We start from the raw sequence: 21,893 nt of genomic DNA, 5'->3' as shown, positions 1-21,893 counted from the left end.
ATAAGAAACCCAAATTTTAAGAAAGCAGCTCATATTAGTAAAAACAGCATATCATTAATCTGAATATTTGTATTATTTTTATAATATTCTTTATTTAAAATTGAAAATTCCTTGGAAACGTTACACCGTAATGCTTCGAATTGACCTGTAGGGATACACATACAAATAGTTGGCAGATAGAGAGCGTTAACACGAGAGAGAACTTCTTGCTTCATTAAAACCTCTCACGTGGATAATGCCCAGTCTGGTAAAAAAGTCACAATTCCAATGGCAATGGGAGTACAGCCTAATATATTACTACTTGAGAGAAATGGTCACCAGTCTACATACATAGACTATAAATACACTACTGCAGACGGTCACTACATCATAGATTATTGCGCAGCCTGCTTAGGATGATGAAAAAAAAGAACTCCTCCTTATTCTTACCACAATCAATTTATCCATTCACAATATGCTGAAGTTACATTTCAAATGACGTTTTTTATCATCCAATTGCAGAACGATACTAATGAGCTTCATGGCTTAGGATGATGAAGGAAAAAAAATCCTCTTTATTCTTATTACAATCAAAATGCTGAAATTACGTTTCAAATGACATTTCATCATCCAATGGCAGAACGGTGCTAATGAGCTTCATGGCTTGTTCAGTTATGGCACGGTAAACTGCCGCAAAAGTAGTTGTCGCAATTTTTTTTTTTTTAAGGTGTAAATCAATAGCAACTGCGCACAAAAAAGGACTCGTGCGTATTCACTGAGCTCTGTGTTATAACATACAGACACGTGAAGGATGTCACATTTTACATCATCATGAAAGAAAGTGTTTTTTTTTAATGCTGCGTTTTTTCCGCATTATGTCTAAACAAGCGTTAATTGTTAACTGAATGAGTTTTAAACCCTTGTCCCCATTCACATTGGTAGCTGTATTGTTAAAATCATCTTAATGAACAATTGAATTGTGAACCAAGTAAACATTTTGAAGAGGCAACTAATAACCATAAATATTCTTAGTTGATGATCAGACACTGTTCAACAATTACTTTTTTTAAATTGTCAGGAATACATGCATGACTGCTCATGCCTATGTTTAGCTCTCCAGCCAAAAACGTCATTTGAAATGTAAATCAGCTCGCACCTGAACAATTACCTTCAGTACCTTATTCATATTCAATGGTTTCTCGACTGGTGTTCTTACATAAAGATACTGAAAAGAGAAAAACGTGTATAAATAATCCAGTGTTTTTACATCGCTACAGCTATGAGGTGTGTGTACATGTATGTGTGTTTGTTAAATACATGCGTTGTGAACAATGGGCAGTGGTAAACGCTACTAAAAGGTACAGAAACGGAAAGAAAAACAAAACTTGAAATAATATTTTACCACGAAAAATGGGGTCTTGACGCTTTACCAGAAAGGTTCTGACATAATGATGTATGATGTGCTTCAAGGTCTATTTATAGCTTAGACTCTGTAAATGGGGAATCCCCCTTTTTTCAGTGTAGTTTATTATCAAAATGAGCAATGTCCCGTTTTGTTCATAACATGTAATTTACCTATCAAATTTGTAAACCATTCACAGCTAAAATAACAAATATTAACACATTAATCTTTTTTTTTCTTGCTAGCATTAGACAAAATGATGCCGTTTAATTCAAATTGACCAAAGGTGTTAAGAGAATTTTGTGTCTTTAAAGCCAAGATAAAGTTCACTCTGTATATGAGGGAACTTCCTTCTGGCCTAAAAGAGACAATTTAACAGCAAACTAGGCATATTTTGCTTGGCATTTTATAATGCAGACAACACAAAATGAGATTTGTATGAAACAAACATTCAGTTTCCTTATAATGAAAAATCCATTTAACTGTGATGAGCACGGACGTCACAAACAAATTGTTCATTTGTAACTCCCCTCTGTCACTGTCAAATATAAAATGGTGACGAATATACAGGTGAGCAGCTCCACAACCAGCTAGTTTTTTTAATGTGAGTTATGCCGTTTGAGCTCTGTCATATGAACATGTATTTAGATAGACCTTGAAGCACGGGTAAATTGCATTAGAAATTACAAAGATAAAAGATAAAAAGTGAAAACAAATTAAAAATTCATGATGCAAATCAGTAGTTAACAAACATTTAAAAAAGAATCCATGCATAAAAATTCTACATTCATGAAACCAAAATTATAGAATCATAATTTCAACAAAGCAAAAAGAATTGGTATTCAAACATTTCAAGACAACTGGGGAAAAAAAAAAAAAAAAATTCTTACAAGAACATTCGACAGAGTAACCCATATAATATCCAATAGCGTGAAGAAATCTGACAATAAAAAATCAAAGACAGAAATAATAAATATATCTGTTCAAAATCTTGGAAACCATCTGCCAGTCATAATATTCATAATAACATTTTCAACTTTTTTTTTGTTTGTCTGTCGTACCCGACCTCATAATTTACTATATACATGATTCAAAAATAAGTGCAACGAGTATGCTGCTCTGTACAATTTCCATTCATCTTGGTAAATCTTTCTTTTGAGTCTTTACAATTCTTTTCTCTTTATACTGTACATATGAGTTCAATGCAAAGGTAGAAAGCAGGAGAGAGAGAGGGAAGGGGGTAGAGATGGAGAGAGAGATGGAGAGAGAGAGAGAGAGAAGGGGGAGAGATGGAGAGAGAGGGGGAGAGAGAGAGAGAGAAGGGGGAGAGAGAGAGAGAGAGAGAATGGGGGGAGGGAAGATAGAGAGAGAGAGAGAAAAATGGAGATAGATGGAGAGAGAAGGGGGAGAGAGATGGCATTGAGAGAAAGAGAGAGAGAGAGAAGGGATGGTGCAGAGGAAGGAGAACATATTAAAAGAGAAAAGAGAGAAAGATAGAAGAAGAGAGATAAATAAGAGATGGAAGATGATGGAATTAAGAGAGAATATGAGAGAGATGGAGGAGAGATAAAGGAGAAAAATGCAAGAGTTTGCAAGTGAGGGGAAAAGAGGGATGGAGAGGGGAAAAGAGGGGAAAAGAGGAAAAAATGAAGAGTCTGAGATTAAAATAACAAATGGGCTAAAGAACGAGAGATGAAAGAGTGATAAAGAAAGAGATATAAAAGAAGCAATAAATAGTAATAAGTGGGAAGGAGAGAATAGGTAAACAGGTGCAGGATGAGAAGAAGGCAAAAGAAAAAAGCAGTAGGGATGAAAATATAAATAATGACAGAGAGAGAACAGGGACGGGGGTGGGAGAAAAGTGCACATCTCAAATCCGAGGTAAATCGCATAAAATTTATCTAAACCATACAAACCTAGATATCTACATCTACTTCAAGAGAGAGAAAGAGAGAGAAAGAGAGAGATATGGGGGAAGAACAGACTAAGGAAATCACAGACACATTAGGTTTCAAAACGATCTGTGGCTAGTAAAAACATTTATTCAGCTGTATGGTAGTGATCGAGTGTATTAAACAGGGAGGGGTGTGGAAAAGATTCGGTCCCTGCACGTTGTGTGTCAATTATCACATGTTCCAGTTGAAATATACATGCAGAATATCAACTCTCCAAAAATACAGTCTTTTCCTTCTCAAAACTCTGTACAAACTTCTTCTGTGAAAAGCATTCCGTTAAAAATGGCTTTCGTACTTTCATCATTACCATTTAAAAAATTTGATAAGGAAAAGAGAATTCTCATCTCACGTTTGTAACTTGCTACATCCTAAACACTATCACCTTGTAAAAATAACATTGGAATTGTCGACAACTTCACTGATAAAACATGACTACCAGATAAAAAGGAGTAGAATTGTGATTAACATTTAAGTCGTGGACAATGTTTCTGTGCAATACAGGAGAATCAATATATGGGGTTATATGGAGGTAGATTCATTTTTTGTTTCAGAAGTCCAGTAATTTTCACACCTTAAAAATGGATCTAGGGATTAAAAAACTGGCAAGAATTTTCTTCCAACCTCCCCTACTGGAACAATTAAAGACCCATACTTAGCATTTCAGAACTTTTAATGATGTTATTTTTGATTTAAAAAACAGAGTGGCTCACCGTCTGTTATCCTGAAGGGCTGGAAGGGAAAATGGTGTCTCTTAACCAAATTAAAAACCTTTATCATGACAAAATGTTTCTCATATAAAGGACAATGCATAATACATTCCTTGCTGTTAAAAACCCCAAACAAACCAAGATATTGTTTTTACAGAGTAAAAGGGGGTGATACAATCAGTTCAGGATAAACTTGCAAGAGCAGGCAAATGAGCTCATGGGCGTTTGCCCTTTGATTAAAAAGAGATTTGACAGTGCAATGAACTTGCCCCACCAGTTTTTAAATGCCCTCGGCATGTGGATCTCGTAGCTTTTGATTTGCTATCACTTTTAAAGCTTTAAGTGGAAAGGAGTTGTCAAATCATTTAAACTTCGGGCCTTGCTATTCTCATATCTTATGCAGCCTTATGTTATATCTGTCCACATATTGAAAGTAGCCAATCATTATATAACAGAAAGTTCCCCTTTTTTACGTTCCTTAAACACCATTTTAGTATGATAAACCCCTGAATACTTCCAACATGCTCCATAGACTGACGTCCTAACCAATAGGAGATCCATACAAAAAATTACAATTATTACACGGATAATTGGGAATATTCATTAAAATCCATTCAATACTGATTTTCAAGAAAAATAGTAGGAGAAAAGAGAGGGTGAGATATAACTCGATTTTTGTACAAAAAACATTTAAATTCAGCTGCAAAGCAATGCTTCTTACGACGAGACTTGTTCTGTCTTAACTTTATCCAACTTCGTTCTGTACCTTTTTTTCCCCTATGAGGTCAGGACTAAACTTGATGTCGTTTTCATATTTACTAGAAGAAATTACATCAAACTTGGTCAAAAATATTCTTGCTCACTTTTCTCCAAGCATATGGCCAATATTTCTGAGGAAGTTTTTGATAAGTTGAAATCTGTAGGTGAAATGAAAGGCCGTGATATTTCTTTGTTTTGTTGAATACACACCATTTTGATGAAATCGTTATGAAGACAATTCAATGTTTTCAGATATCGACTTTTGCTAACGTGTCATAGTACAGCAAGTCTTCAAATTTTGTTTGAAATTGAGGTAATAAGTCTTTGTAGCATTACAGGAAATGGTTTGTTTTGATTTTACAACTCTTACAAAAATATTGAATTCGAGATGACTCTTTTCCACATGTGCTTCTGATTGAGGTAAATATAAGTAGTTTTGATGGTGATGCAAATATACATTTTCTTATATGGGTTGCTTTTACTTATCATCTGACGTAAACCTTTCAAAATATGGTCAAACATTGTCCAACCTTGTTTCAGTTGAGGTAATAGTTTGATGGTGCAATATAATTTCAGATACAGGATATGGTGTGTCTTTATACAAGTATTGTAAGAAATGTGCAAGACAGAGGAGATACTGGTTCTTGAGGAATCTGGCAAGGTTTCCACTTAAGACCTTGAGGATAGGCTCGAAGACCACATGCCCTGTCAACAAAAAATGACCAACTTTTTAGGATCAGGGTCTTTTCCTTCAAGATATTGACCATCAATACAACTCACACAGTATCATATTTTCGATAAATGTACATCTAGAGAGCTGGTTTTCTGTAACTCGTTGACTACTGGTTTCTACCAAATTCAATCACTTCCATATGCTAAAAAAAGGGACCACCAGATAGTATTTTGTCTTTGATGCGGCAACTCTTTTGGCGAGCAGCCTGATAGGGTCCTTTGGCGTTTTACGATGCTCTGTTGGGACTAAGAAGTGAAGGGGTTAATATGTTCCACAGTCTAATGATCTGTTTCTAGGAGAGACATACTGGTGTGAAGGGTTGAGTGGTCTTTGAAGAGAGAAGAGCGGAAGAAGACATCTCCCAAGAAGGGCATCTGTCACTGATGAAGGTACGTTGTAGCCATAGTTTGTAGAATCACGACGACGATGCGAAACTCTTGGTGATGATGCCTGCCGTCCCTATGAATTGAAATCCTGTTGCTACCTACGATCAAATCTTTCAAATCTTCCTAAAGCCAAACAAACGATGCGATGCGATCCTACTGAATTCCTTTGCTAAATCTTTCCCACTCTACAGAGGTTTCCTTTTGCTACATTCTACACACGCGGTGCGATGATTCCGTTTGACGACGATTCCGAAGCGATTGCGAGCTTGACGAGATATATCCACCACCACCACAAGCCCGAGGGCGACATTCATTTGCGAAACCTGCACGAGGAACTAAAGGGCGTTCTACCGAGGGTCGGCCGACTAACTAGCGGAGGGACCTAGCAGCTAGGTGAATAGAGAATAAGTTTGACAGCTGAGGTCAATGTGATGCCACTGGGCTCTGTTGAACACACACACCAACCATCGGTGAATCGTCCGCTTGTCTCGTCGTTTGAGAGTTCACAAGCCCCGTACTCACGGCTGACTGCACCGGTAACGCAAACGCGTACGGGACGCTGGTCGCCCCGCTCACGTTACTCGTCAACGCGATACCCCCCGTCCCCGTCGTCGTCCCATGTAAATGGGGATTGTTTACAAGCGTTTGTTGCGTGGTCGACGACGGGTGGTGGTGCGTCGGTATTGCATAAGCGCCCATGGGCATATTTAACGAACCACTACTTAACGAGCTGCTTTGGGTGTTCTCCAGCGAACTGTGCGAGGAATACACGTAACCGGGCGTCGTCACGATACCGGCTTGATGCACGTGAGGCATCCCCATCGTTACTGGTATAGTTGGGATACCCATTGTCACTATGGGAGCTTGTAACACTGTTTGAGATAAATTCACGTTACTGGCTGGAGCCGCCGGCGATGGGAGGCTGTGTCCGTGCGATGAGTGATGGTGGTGGTGCTTGCGACTGTGGGAGTGGGGATGCGGGTACGTATGCGAACTCGAGTGTCCATGAGCACTGCTTGACGATGACGCAAACGCGACGTCCCCGCTCGACATCCCCGACGTCAGACTGGAGTGCGACGACATTGACTCGTAGTCCATTGCCCCCGCCGAGCTGCCGGGGTGTTGGTGTCCCAGGGCGTGATTTGAAGTGCTGTTCTGATGGGTGGGGTCGGACTGCGCCCGTCCACCGGTTCCAGAACCGTTGTTAGAGCCCCCTGTAGCTCCTCCTGTAATACAAACACAACACAATGCATCAGTCTTCAGTTTCCCATATCATCATGATTTCGTAGAAATAAATGTTGAAATAACAATTCTGGTCATAAAACAGAGTCTATAAATGAACATCCTTTGGCGTTAAACACACAACTAAAATCCTAATCAAAACTATTTTTGTTCGCCGAAAAGCTTATGATGGAATTGATCTTATAAGAAGCTACAAGAGAAATCCAGACAAAATATATCTATCTATCTATCTATCCATCCAAACTTTAAGTCTACCCTATCTTTCGTACCTGAGCTTGAACCTGACGAGTGTTCTGCAGGTGGACTACCGGCCTGGTCCATGGCTGGACTAGCCGAGGTGCTATTGGACGTATTGGTGCTGCCATCGGCTGTTCTCTTGAAGAAGGAGTGCTGGAGGGCATAGTAGGGCTTTATCCTAGAGGCGGGATCATACTCCAACATCCTAAGAAAAGAAGGAACAAGGATTAGGATAAAATATTTATGAAATAGTTATTTCATTTCTAGGAACGGTTATTAAGTCATTCATCTACTAATAATGGTCCACAATTTTCATCATAACTCATATAACACATATACGTAGAGAAAAGAATGTTCTTTACGGGATGAATCTTGGTAAGGTGCATAGCTTATCCAGATGCAGTTGTGACAGTCACATATATACATACGCTGCCTAGCTGCAAACTAACGGGCCACTTTCAAAGGGAAATAGGCTTTTGTATTGATATCTTAACATCTGTTTGATTTTCCCCTCATTAGTTCAAATAGGAAGTGAAATATTAAGGATATTTCTATGTGAACAAAATCACTACTCAAGCTTTCCAATGATATTGGCGGCTTCGAACGTCGGACATCAAAGTTAACAGCACACATGTAGATTCTATTGTGCAACCTTAGAAAACGGCAGCTGCTTGGAATAATTTGTTGCCAGTTGGGTCTCCATCTCTAAAAGCTCCTTGGTAAAGCCGTTCACACGTACCTTAGTATGAGATCCTTGAATTTGAGATAATCTGAGACAGTATGACCCGGTTCACCTGCTCTCCTACCGCCCGGCCCGCCAAGCTCCACGCCTAAGATATCCTGAAGCTTTCGGGTTCCTGGACTTTTGTACTGGGTAAAGAAAAATAATAATAATAATAATAATAATTAGATTAATTTATATAGCGCAGCTTCTAAACAAATATACTCTTCTGCACTGTGATGAAAACAAAACTGTTCTAACAGTGCTACTTTACAGACACGTAATACAAAAAATATTAAAAATCCCAGTGACATAAAAACTGACTCACAATCAATTGTATCTTACAATGAAATGTATCTTTCTGTAAGATAAAATTGCTTTTAATGTTATTGTTATTGTTGTTATTGTTGTTATTATTATTATTATTATTGTTGGTGGTGGAGATATATGCGACCGATTGCAGGAGTTAGATTTGGAGAGATGCAATCAATTTTTGAAGTCTTTGTGTCATAAGGCCTAGATGAAATGTATGAAATGTATTGTGTGCAGGCAACCCTCCTTTAGAGTCAGCACAAGCAGGGAAAGATAGATAGAGAGAGAGAGAGAGACAGACAGACAGAGAATGAGAATGAGAATAGGAGAGGGAGGGAAGGGGGAAAATTCTGCACACTGTGTCTATTTCTGTTGCATTACCATGTGTGACCTTCGACACTTGAATTCTAAAAAGGAAACCACAAATTTAAAAATCCTTAACTTGGCAGCATAATGAATAGTTCATTACTGCTTTTCCATACAAATTGGCAATTAGCTTTTCAACACTTCCTGTTCACGTGTAATCTGATCACATACATGACCAACCATTAAACAACAAAAACGAAACAGTAAAAGCAGACGATAACACTGGAGTTGCCAATTTGATTAAAGAAACCTGATTAATTGCGGACTTACTTTCTTTCCATCTCGACTCCTTTTGAGTACCCACGTTTTCTCCGTCTTGATGAAGTATTTGTGAGCCTTTGGAGCCTGCTCTATGATGTGGTTCGGTGGCATGCCTAAAACTTCAATGATCTTGTTCATCTGATCCAACTAAAACAACAAACAAACAAAACATGGTTTATATGTGTAAACTAACCTTTAAAATCTTTTTACTTGCACTGATGGTGAAACTGTGGCACACTGTATGGTTCAGTATGTGTTACGTGCACAACTGATTCTATTGTTCTACTGTCCTTTCGGAAGCCTCTTGTTTTTGCAAGTTATAGCATGAGAAACAATTGAATGAAACATGAACTTATAAGGGCTGTTGAGGACTAAAGATTTATTAATTGTATCTGCCGAACATTTTAAGACTTTTGACTGATATGCTGTAGAACAACTGATTTCCTTCAAGTGCATACAACTTTGAGGAATTTCGAGCTGAGACCAGACTGGGGAAGATTTCATGTCATGAAATTACAGAGTGACAACGTTTTGTTAAGATTGTCAGTCAATCAATCAATCAATCATCCAATCAATCAATCAATCAATCTATCTATTTCTCTTACCTCATTAGAGCCACTGAAGAGGGGTTCGCCCGTGTGCATCTCTACAAGTATACATCCCAAACTCCACATGTCAATAGCCATGTCGTATGATATACCTAGTAACACTTCAGGCGACCTGTAAAACCTGCTCTGGATGTATTGGTATATCTGTGCAAGAGAGAAGAGGAAACAAAAATTAATTCATTCAATCACTTCATTCATTCAATGTATTCACTTGTCCAATATGAGTTTAAGATGGATATTTGTTTTGCTTACATGAAAAACAAAGGCTCAGACATACATTAGTTAACTAAGAACATAAATAGGATACAAAATATGGATACATTTTGGTGATATAAAATAATAATCATACATAATCAGCTTCATTAGGTTATGGCTCGTTTTGTTTCCTTATGTTACGTAATGTACATAAGAGATAGGAGACTGCAAACTTGTGATTTGGATCAATCGCAATTATCATAAGATGCAATTGAAACTATGTCAGGTCTCATTACAAGAGTGAAGTAACATCACAAAGCAATTCGCATTGCCAATTTGAATCTCTTTCCCGTACAAGGATGTATGAAACCTACCCTCTGTCCGAGCTGACACGAGCTACCAAAATCAATGATCTTAACAAGTTTATCTTTCTGTTGGAAATGAAATAAATATGAATTGCAATTGAAGAAAAAAAAAGCAATTCGCATTGCCAATTTGAATCTCTTTCCATACAAGGATTTATGATGACCTACCCTCTGTCCGAGCTGACAGGAGCTACCAAAGTCGATGATCTTGATAGCGCTTCTCTTGGGATTGCACAGTAGGATGTTCTCTGGCTTCAGGTCGCAGTGGATGATGTTGAGTTCGGGCGTCGCCAGGAACAAGAGGGCGGTACACATCTGCTGGGCGAACTTGCGCGTCAGGTTGAGGGACACGCCCCGGAAGTTGGTGTTGCGGAGGAGGTCGTAGAGGTTGTAGGAGAGCAGCTCGAAGACCAGACAGAGATGGTTGCGGAACATGAAGTGCCGCTTCAGTTTAACTGCAAAGGAAATTGAACAAATATATATGTGTTTTACACAAATGAACGGAGGAGGGTTCAGTTTACTGTAATTATATAATACTTGCTGTCAGTTTCATGTTTATTCACAAGTTTTATGTACCTATATAATACTTGATGTCAGCATCATGTTTATTCATGAGCTTCACGCAACTATATCATACTTGATGTCATCATGTTTATTCATGAGCTTTGCGTACCTATATAATACATGCTGTGGGCATCAAGTTTATTCATGAGCTCTACGCACCTATATCATGCATATTCATGAGCTCTACATACTTATATAATACTTGCTGTCAACTAGGCGTTGTGGCGTGCGCCTGTAATCCAGCTAAAAAGTGGAAGTTACAAACTGATTCAGCCGAGGACGCAGGTTCGAAACTGAGTCACGTCTTTCGGATGGTGACGTTTAAAGGTCGGTCCCAGACGTAAATAATCATATCTGATTGATACACGTCTGTAAAAACCCAATACACACACGTTTATTCATGAGCTCTACAGGTCTACCGACATGCATATTCATGAGCTCTATGTATCTATATAATACTTGCTGTCGGCATCATGTTTATCCATGAGCTCTACGCATATTCATGAGCTTCACGTACCTATATAATACTTGCTGTCGGCATCATGTTTATTCATGAGCTCTAGGAGTCGGACCTCAATCTGGGCTTGGTTGAGGAAAGGTTTCTTGTTCTTGATGATCTTTATTGCAACATATTCTTGCTCCTGGTGGTCGTATGCTTTCGCCACCTGAGAGGAAAAGATGAGAAGAGAAGAAAGGAGAGAATTTAATGATAAATTATTTTAAAAAAATATTTTTTTTCGATTGATGTGCCATAACAAGGTTATTTTAATCTTGAGCTCTGGTACAGGAATCCTACAGTAGATTGGGAGACAAGAAGAGAAGGAGAGAATGCATTGATAAGTTATTTTCAAAAATAATATTTTCCTATTGATGTGCAATAACGAGGTAAAACAGTATAATAATAATAATAATATTAAATTTTTATATAGCGCTTAATACAAATGTCTAAGCGCTTTACAAATATATACTATTACCCCGGTCATTGGATTCAGTGTTTGCCCGCACACAATGTGTGCACAATCTCCACTCCCTGGGGAGCATTCCAGCCAGGCATACACAGCAATAACTTTTTCAGAAATTTAAATTCTCCATGAAAAGATATCATTTTTTAAAGCAAATTCAATCTAAAAACCACCAATCCTTCTGATATTGACAGATTTAATACTTTTTTTCAAACATTTAGATTCTACATTAAGCAAGTAAGGTACATACTTGTACAAGTATCAGTATCATTTCAAGACTACCAACAGTCCTTTTCAGGACTACACACACTCAAGAAAGAAAGATTAGCGAGAGTCCTTTTCACGACTCCCCAATCCTCCCCCCTCTCTCACATGGTGCGACCGCAAGCCTACTATATAAGTATCATAATAGACTCAGGCAAATATCTGACACTGTTTCACATTTATTTGGGGTATTGAAATTTCCTGGTAAATATATCCACATCCATTTTTAAAGAGCATGTACTGAAAGCTGTCTACATGAAAGAGAGACAGGATTGGAGGAAAACTTATCTCTCAAGGAAATGAAAACATAAGATATAAATTTCATTTTTCATATCTCTATTTGTGAAGAACGCTGCACAGACTCGATGTATTTTTAGAGAGTTAACGCGACAAGTTTGGATCAGACAATCCCTACAAAGCAAACAGCATTAAACTGTCTCCTTTACCGCACCGACAAGACTCTTTCTAACAGCAGCCTGACATCATGAATACCTTAAGAGTCTTTAGAGTCGCCGCAGACATCATAACAACCTAATATAGCCTGGGATATAACATCCTACATCATGTAAGACCTAGATAGTGCGTCATACGTCATTGAGCCTCTATGTTTAGATCTCGATTCGTCCGGCGTTTCCCGTCCACCTATTTCATTATGGAACTCAACTAGATTTAATGACTTCTATGACCTAGGTGCATAATGACCTCACTCGAAAGATAATTGTCTGATCTAAAAGCATTTGGACATTTGGAAAAATATCTTTGGAAAGAGTCTGTATCTCTTGGATGATAGACGTACCTCTAAATAAATCATATACCGAATACGAACAGAAAAAGAAATTAACCAGTAACTTCATGTTCACGTTAGTTACATTAAAACAAAACATAATTTAACCTATTGAATAAGATTTTGATTTCGGTATAACAGTGGGATGACAGTATCTTCTGATCATACAGTTAGCTTGGCAGACTTTAAGATTTTCATCGCAAATATGATATATATGTGGGTCAATTTGGACATTCATGACTATCAAATCAATAGCTAACCTAAAGAGGAAAATAAGCAGATGGGTACAAACTCATTATCATACCAAAATTTAGTCCACCATCTGGTGATATTGCAAATTGAATGATTTGATGAGTTTGAGCTCTACTAGCATTTATGTTAAAAAAGGTCATTACTTTTTGTTATTAATTTGAATCATTCATGAGTGCTTTTCAGTCAAGTAATTATCTGTGTTAAGGCAAGGAATCTGGATTGCTTCTCTGATGGTTGCATTTTCTCCAGAAGTTGAGTAAATGGCAAAATTCTTCTCTCTCTTGACTACAAAGACGAGCATAACATGAACAATAGTAAAGATCTGAGAGAATTTGAGAGTTCTTTGGAAATCTAGTTTTCAACAAGTTTTCAAATATGGTATCAAGGGATAAACCCACCACTTGGAACAGTCAATAGAAATAGAAATGACAAAGAAACAGCCAAAGACAACTACACCAGTAGTTAGAAGTTGATAAGTTAACAGCGAATCCCAGAATCCTGACCTTACGCAAGCACCGAAAAGCAAATAACCTTGCCAAAAAACAGAATAGGCGAGTTTGTAGATATTTTTAAATGTATCGAGAGATTGCTGGTTGCGAAGAAATCTGGGTAGGTTATTCCAGTTATAGAGCAGGAGTTGTGAATGCTCTAATCTAAAGGTGTGGGTAGCATCTTTGGGGACGGACATTTCCAGATAGGGAGGAGGAGCGCGACCATGGATGCGTCTGAAGGTTAGAAGAAGTATTTTGTAATGGACCCTGGACCTGCATATATGTACATGTAGGCTATACAGTCAAACCTGTCTATAGCGACCACCCAAGGGAAACACAAAAAAGCGGTCTTTGTAGGCAGGTGGTCTTTGTAGACAGGTTCCTTTAGTACATGTTTCACAGGAAAAAAAACATGTGGTCTTTCTAGACAGGTGGTCTTTCTAGACAGGTGGTCTTTGCAGACAGGTTCCTTTCGTACATGTTTTAATGAGAAACCATTTTCAAGGGAAACAAAAACATGTGGTCTTTATAGACAGGTGGTATTTGTAGACAGGTGTTGACTGTACCTTTCCATGAGCCCCGCTTCCGACCACCTTGATGATCTGGTACCTCCACAGGACGCCCTCCTCGTAGATGTTCCGACAATTCTTGGAGCTACTTATCAAATCCTCTCCCCACAGCTCGGAGGACAGGTCATAGTCAACCTTCCCTCTCATGGTCAGGCCGGACCCGTTTCACAAAGCCTTTTTTTAATGACAAATGACACAAATCAGTGACAAATCTGCTGATTACCAATCAGAAGCAAGGCTTTCAGTAGCTTATAACAAAAACTGTCATTTGTCACTGAAGACAAGTTTTGTGAAATGGGGTCCTGGTCGGTACATTTTTTGATCTTTCAAAATGAGTCATTCACGGGTTTTGTCAACATAGAGGGCACTGTATCAGTGGATACAGGATTCAGACAATCAGACGGATGTGCAGACATGCATTTGTGTTGATTTTGGAGGTATGCAATGATTTCCTCTAACATCCGCTTTGCACGATTAGTCAGGTCAGAATGAAGGATTTGATGTCATCGGGAGTCTTCAAGAGTTCCTTCAACAACAGAGACCTACAACCACAGAGGACGCTGCATTCATTGAATGTTTTCCGTCCATGAGGCATGAGGCTTGGTAGTTTACGAATGCTTTTCAAAGATTTGTGTGTTCCAAAGTCCAGGCTCAAATGTGTATGGCTGCTTTCAAAATGCTTGTGAGGGTAGGAACATGTAGCCTCAATCTTTCCAAAGTAAAATAATCATACAGATCCAACTATATAGGTGCTTGAGGTATAACTCCAATATAATTCCAAGGCACGCAAGATATTGAGGTAGTTTATTCCATCAAGCTTGGTATACACCACAACTTGAAAAGAATGTGGCATTTCTGTAGCTTTCCCTGCTCTTTATAGCATTCCATAGGCACGAGCTCGGAGACGGGAATTCAAGTTGGAACTTGTCTGGACCTGTTGCGACCTCTCACACCCACGGAAGGGCATCGCACAACTGGAGGTGGTAGAGTATGCACCCCCTCGACAAATAAATCTATAGGTGGGGCTGCAGTAGCACTTTCTTGTAAATTATAGCTACAAGAATACACTAGGCTACCCCTGTGCTTTGGAACCAAATCAAGAATGGAGTTATGGATTGATGGAGCACTTTCAAAAGGAATTATTCACTTTCTCGTCCTGTTTGACTGGTATTCATTGAGAGGTTAAGCCTTCTAATCCTGGTACCTGATACCCTAGGCTATTTGTGATGTAGGTGAGTACACTGTGGGGGTTAAAGGATTAACAGGAGAAGGAATTGTCCTTACAATGACAAGCTGTTCAGGTAGCATGCTTTTCCCAAGAAGCTTACGGCAATAGACTGGTCTACTCCCGTATTCAATTTATATGCATACTGTTTAAAGAAAGTTTGTTCTTGTCAACCCTAAAGCTTGCCCGACATAGCAACAAGTAATATATATGCAGACTGGGTTCCAAGTATTGCAATTTAAAGTTTTCTTTCAGAACTCATTGATTTGATATGTTATACATTGCAAATAGCACAGTAATGATAGAAGGATAACGCAATGATATGAAGTTTTTTTTACTGAGAGAAAGTGAAAGTACCGGTATAAGGAAAATCTGATAATAAATGAGATTGCTTTCACAAATTGGCAATATATGACTTGTAATAAGGATGGACTGCCTCTTAAATCGAACATTCGAAAGTGAGAAAAATGTCCAGAAATTCATTTGGCCTTGAGCATAAGGAGTTCTCATGTTTTTCAATTATCTTTTTTTCTCAAAAGAATATCTCCCTTTCTTGTTAGGAAAAAAGCATTCTCATTCTATTACCAAAAAGAAGGAAAACAAAATGTAGGTCTGCATGACAAGTTCAGCTTTAGTTGATAACTTGATATGTTATTTTTCTTTCGCAGTCTGTAATCAAGAAACCAATATAATAAATCCTCTCGTAATTATTCATACACGAGATACTTTTGTGTTTACAATATTACTTCATCTTCCTCAATCTACGGATTAGCTTAAGTAGTTCGAAAGTGGATAAGCAGGGGCTGCATAATCCTCAAATCCTAACGCTTTCATGGAACCGTCCCGTAGCCCACACCTGCCGCGGGTACACGTAGCTGTTATGATATTAGGAAGACGATGCTTGGTTTGTAGTTCTTGTAAGTCTTTTCTTCTACTTACTACATGGTGGAAGCTTAACAGACTGTCACATAAAAGGCTTATGATAATGATTCTGACATTTCAGATGGTAATCGTGATACTAGTTGGGTTGTAAGATGCACGCTCCGATGAATTGTACTCTTATCGTTGATACTCTAACACTAGCCCAGGACTCCACCCCAAAGTTTTTTTTTGGAACAGAGTCCCGATCCTGATCATACTTCTTTTTACAATCTGTATGCAAGAGCCTTAAATTGGAAAATTGTTTGGGGTTCTGATTAGATTTTGAGTACCAATGTGCCCCAGGAAACGTGTCTAGTCCTAACTTGGACCTACAATGTAGACCAAATACCATACTTACACTAACTCTAAACCTCAACCTAAAACTTGATTGCAGCCCAGACCTTAACCCTATAACTTTGACAAAATACAGCCTGGATCATATGTCACTAAAGCAAATATCAGATCAACTAGGCCTGGACAGAACTAAAATTAGTCTATTTTGTTGTACTTGAATATCTAGATCTAGACTACATATGGCATAGGTTTGCAGGTCTGACAAGGAATTCAAAGCAGTAGGCCATTTTTGTAATGTAACCAATGTTATGCTAATAGCTCTACTTAACAACTTATGCAATTTGCATTCTGACTTTTACAATACAATTATATGTAACAGGTGAATTAAATAACTTGCATAAATTTGGTTCAATTACGAAAATGGCCTATTATAGCTTTTTAATTCATCACACCGTATGTCTTGGGAAGATGCTTTTTTGGGCTGCAAAGATTAAAATAGGGTCTGCGCTGGCAGACTGTTTACAAGGTCAGTAGTTTCTGAACCATTTGTCAAAAAGTAGCTCAGTCTCTTGGATACTATTTGAAGTGTGGCTTTCGGTCCTATTATCATACAAGCCCTTCAAGAGCTAAGAGCCAAAGAACCATTTTGGTAAACTGAAGAACAATGCTACCAGAGCATGAAGGATCATCACTCATCCTTAGGATAAAGGGATAAGCTTAATCCTCTTATAGTGATAACCATACCAGTGGCTTGCTGGTACAAAACTCCTTGTAACCTTTCTACAGAGCAGTTTTGTCTTTGTCTTTTTACTCGAAAGAAACAAGGAATTGAAAGTTTGAAGCAGGGGTTGGTTTTGACCAGAGCAGCTGGTGGTTTAAGCTTCGACCAACCTTCAAATTTAACAGGCAAGCTTTCGTGCACTCTCATGTGCAATGATGTTTTAATTCTATCATTGCAAAATTATGTCCTGAAGTTTGTTAAACTTATGTGTATTTTGCTTTCTTTCTTGAATTACTTGATAGACGTATGCCCACAAGTATACAATTTTATCACCACTGCGCCAGGAGTGTCAATTTTTAGACACATGGCGCATTACAAATGTTCACTATCATTATGTGGACGTTCTAGATGTTGTCTTGAATTGAATTTAGAAATAAATCTATATGTAACTTGGGGGTAGATTTGTTGGTATATTTGTGAATTATATGAGACGGCAAGTGTCATTGATTTTTCTAAAACTTCAAAATTGCAAATGATTTACATCTTGTAGCCATTTTGAGTACACTTTTGGCCAGCCTCTGTGGGCATAAAAACTTGTAAGTAAAAGTTTGTAAAAAGAAAAGAGGGAAAAAGTTCAACTTTTTTCAACCCCAAGTACACCCATTCTCAAGCTGCCTTAAAGTTTTGTGCTTCCCTTAAAGGCTGTCTGTACTAGTTTGGCTTGGAGGGATTAGACCACCCAGGGTAATCACTGGCAGGTGGCTATCTCATCATCTCATAACATAAGAAAAAGAGGATCATGGGGGAAGAATGGTCACCGATTAGGCATTGTTTTCTATAAAAAAATGAAACGGATATAGAGGGAGCAAGTTGCTACAAGTAGTACAGTGGGGCTTTAACCTTCTCTTGAACAAGAAATCCTTACCTGTCCAAAGGAGCCTTTGCCGATGAGAGAGTCGATCTCGTAGCGGTCGTTCCACTTCTCACCGTTCTTGATGATGTAGTCGTAGTTGTCGTCGTCGTAACCGTCGTTGTAGAGGCGTTTCTCCTTCTTGTGACTGGTGTCGTCCCCTTGCGCTGGTAACGCTCTCCTCTTTTTCTTGGCATAGTATACCTGTGAAGTAATGGGGAAAACCATTTCAGTGGTTTGAGGAATTTGAATGGTACATGTAGTAATACCTCAATCACAAAAACAATAATACAGTCAAACCTGCTATAGTGACCATCTGTTCACAAAGATCACATTTTTTTGTTTCCCTTGAAAATGGTTTCTCATTGAAACATGTACTAAATGAATCTGTACATATAGACCACCTGCCTAAAAAGACCACTTTTCTTGTCTCCCTAGGGTAGTCTTTATAGACAGGATAACTGTATCACATTTTCCCCCTTTTCTTTCATAAACTATACTATCATATATCACTTCAAATTTAATGAATAATTATTTATAGTTTGATAAAGGCACTTTTGAAAAAGAATTGGGATATTGTGTCATAGCACCAATTTAAATACTTTTTTTTTTCTTTTTTCTATTTTCATCTATTCGGTAGCATGATGCGAAAGTCTACCTTTTCCTCATTGGGCTCAGAGTTTCACAAATAAAAGCACATCAATTAAGACAAACTATTCCAAGGCAGTTTCCTCAATTACAAGGAGTATAAAAATACATGTAAACTGTAATTTATCAAACTTCGAGAAGAGGAAGAACACAAATAGATTTAGCGAAAACCAATTAAACATCCCAACGACAAACAAGTCCAAGATACAGGTTTATGCACTTTTGTATAAAAAAGGGAACATTTTCTATCTATTAACACTATATAAAGGCAAGAACTTGTTTTCATTTATCTATAATAATAATCTGCTTTTATATAGCGCTTTATACATCAGCGATGTCTCTAAGCGCTTTACAGAATTATTAACCCGGTCATCGGATTCATGCTTGCCCGCCCACAATGTATGCACATTCTCCACTCCCTGGGGAGCATTCTAGCCAGGCGACATTTTACAGACGCTCACAATAATAATAATAATATTTAATTTTTATATAGCACTTAATACAAATGTCTTTAAGCGCTTTACAAATATACTATTACCCCGGTCATTGGATTCAGTGCTTGTATCCTACTGGGTACCCTTTTAACACCTGGGTGGAGAGAAGCAAATGTAGATTAATGTTATTTTTTCTTCACTTATCTATTTGGCTTACACTTAATTTTTACACGCTTTAAAAAGTTATCAAAATGTCCCTTTTCTAATATAGTATCGTTGATTAATTAGATTGCTGACCTCGTTGATGTGTTTGTAGGTCTTGATAAGGTCGATGCTCAGCTTCCTAAGGGGGGCGTGGGTCGCATCCCTGAAGGTATGAGGGATACGACTCTGCATCGCTGCCATCTCCTCTGCTTGCTGCTGCAAGATAGGCTCACGATGCGCCACGTTGGGGCCGGTAGGGGTCTCCTAAAAACAGGCAAAGAGCAAACACAAAAATGAGTATGTGGGACAACATTAAAATATCTACTACAGGAAAGGTTAATAGAGGTCTACTATGGCAAATGCATGGCAAATACTGGTTAACGCCATCTACAACCTCTTTTGGACAACTGCACGCTAGAGTTTGCGAAACAGACCGAACACTGCGGTCGCGTCGTCCGTAGTCGTATTATGTACCTGATTTGCGCCGAGTCAGGCCAAGGGAAAGACACATAGTCTCGTCATGCTACATCCCCCTTTAAATTTGGTTACATTACGAAAATGGCGTATTACTGTGAGGGAGTAGAATGACCTATGACCTGTACATACCTGCGAGCCTGAGGCTGGATGAGTAGCTGCTGGCTGTCCGTTGAGTTGGGTACTGGAGCAGTGCACCGACATGTCGCCGTTCAGCTGCTCCGTCAAGCAATACACATCATCACAACCATTCAGACTTCTGCGTTCTACAAGAAGAAACAAAAAAAAGGACACATAAGTCACATAGTAATTACAATAATTGGAACTTTTTGTAAAGCGCATATTAATGCATAGGCATTATTGCACGTTTCCATGCCCTTTACAGAACATAATACAAAAGGAGTGGAAATGGTGCACTGGGTTCATAATTGTGAGATCTTAGAAAGTGCTAAATAGATGCGGTAATTATAATAATTGATCGTTTTTGTATAGCACGTATGAACTCATAGGCATAATTGCACGTTTCTATGTCCTGTACAGAACATAATACAAAAGAAGTGGAAATGGTGCACTGGGTTCATAATTATGAGATCAATACAAAGTGCTATTAGATATGTTTTCAAATGACTTCTGAACTTTCTCTTCATAAAGATGAAGAGATATTGAAATTTCGCAAAGAGCGAGTAGTGAAAAGACGATTGCTGATAGAGGAATATATGCTTGCCCTTTGCAAAACATCATTTCATATCTGCCACAGCGAAAACTAGGAATCTCCAAAGCTAAATTTATTAATACAGTACATATTTTACATGCTTTCATACAAATGATGATGATGGGTTTTTGTATAGCTGCAGTGTCAGCCTCTGCTTGGCGCTCAAGGCGCTTGCACTACAATGCCTCACAAATTCAGTGTCTTCATCTAGTGTTTCAAAATTTTGATTATTTTCCATTAGTTTTTGTTGGCAAATGTTTTCAGAAAAGGAGAGAAATATATATGGTTCCCAACACTTGTTTGAAGGCAGTGAAATAGGATTCGTGTTGAAACCCTAGACAACTTCACTTTGATTTTTGACAATTCAAACATCCCTAGGGTTATATTCATACAACGCTTGGGTATAAGGTATATTCAGGGAATTCCATCACTGAGTCACTACTCAATACACTCCTATCTTTCAGGTGTTGCATGTACAGCCGATAATGCCGAACGTGATCGATGGTCATTCCCGGCCACGGCCACACAGGCCAGCTGACCCCTCTTGGACGTGCCCTACTTTTGACCGGACTTCAATCAATGCATATTTACTTTCCGCCAGGGTAGAATGGTTTGAGAGGTGCACGGAGTAAGAAAGAAAACTCTGAATGGGTGAGAGCTCGAGGGGTGAGGTTTACAGAATGACTGGCAGATCGCTTAGTCTAGCAACAACAAAAAAGAAGACTCTTAGGCCCAAATTCACAAAAGAGGTTTACATTTAACCCATGGTTTAAAGCCTCATTTACATAACCCATGGTTTAAAATTAGCGCAAAAGAAGCGCAACACAGTCAACAGGTCCAATATTAGACATGCGCAAGGCAACTCACGCTTAATTTGCACTAAGTTTAAACCATGGGTTATGTAAATGAAGGTTTAAACCATGGGTTAAATGTAAATCTCCTTTGTGAATGAATTCGGGCCTTACAGTTTGTTCACACTTTCCACAGTAAAACGTGGTATTATTCATTTATTTGTCCGTACTAAATAAATGGCAAAACGTAGTTGAGCACAACAATGGCAACAAAGGTCCCACATACTACTATCGGTGTTATCTTAAAGAAGTGCGCAGTGCATTACACTTGAACATAAAGCCTAGTAATTGATCGTACAATTGATTTTTGTGACTGATTGCACCCGGTGATCAATGCAATCAATCGCAAAAGTCAATCGTGCAATTAATTGCTAAGCTTTGTGCG

The 21,893-nt window shown here is 38.4% G+C and overlaps 1 protein-coding gene across 2 annotated transcripts in view; it reads right to left on the bottom strand.

The window, feature by feature from the left end:
* Positions 1-3,234: 3,234 nt before the first annotated feature.
* The window catches only part of LOC581224 (dual specificity tyrosine-phosphorylation-regulated kinase 1A), a 39,204-nt gene continuing 20,545 nt past the window's right edge, over positions 3,235-21,893 (bottom strand). Inside the window, exons 2-11 of one of the 2 annotated variants that reach the window (XM_030978463.1) lie at positions 20,078-20,211; positions 19,565-19,735; positions 18,201-18,389; positions 11,310-11,457; positions 10,397-10,683; positions 9,666-9,812; positions 9,070-9,207; positions 8,140-8,270; positions 7,433-7,605; positions 3,235-7,147 (exon numbers count right to left, since the gene is read on the bottom strand). In XM_030978463.1, the coding sequence (XP_030834323.1) occupies positions 6,345-7,147; positions 7,433-7,605; positions 8,140-8,270; positions 9,070-9,207; positions 9,666-9,812; positions 10,397-10,683; positions 11,310-11,457; positions 18,201-18,389; positions 19,565-19,735; positions 20,078-20,149 (2,259 nt within the window). In that variant the 5' untranslated portion in view covers positions 20,150-20,211 and the 3' untranslated portion in view covers positions 3,235-6,344. Of the gene's footprint in view, positions 7,148-7,432; positions 7,606-8,139; positions 8,271-9,069; positions 9,208-9,665; positions 9,813-10,396; positions 10,684-11,309; positions 11,458-14,111; positions 14,292-18,200; positions 18,390-19,564; positions 19,736-20,077; positions 20,212-21,893 lie in introns of those variants that run through there. The other variant, XM_030978456.1, reaches the window with a different exon arrangement.

The sequence above is a fragment of the Strongylocentrotus purpuratus genome, unplaced genomic scaffold (assembly GCF_000002235.5).
Source record: "Strongylocentrotus purpuratus isolate Spur 01 unplaced genomic scaffold, Spur_5.0 spur5_contig_812, whole genome shotgun sequence".
NCBI lineage: Eukaryota > Metazoa > Echinodermata > Echinoidea > Camarodonta > Strongylocentrotidae > Strongylocentrotus > Strongylocentrotus purpuratus.
The sequence above is the reverse complement of the archived record's forward strand: the minus strand, read 5'-3'. Positions and strand labels throughout refer to the sequence as shown.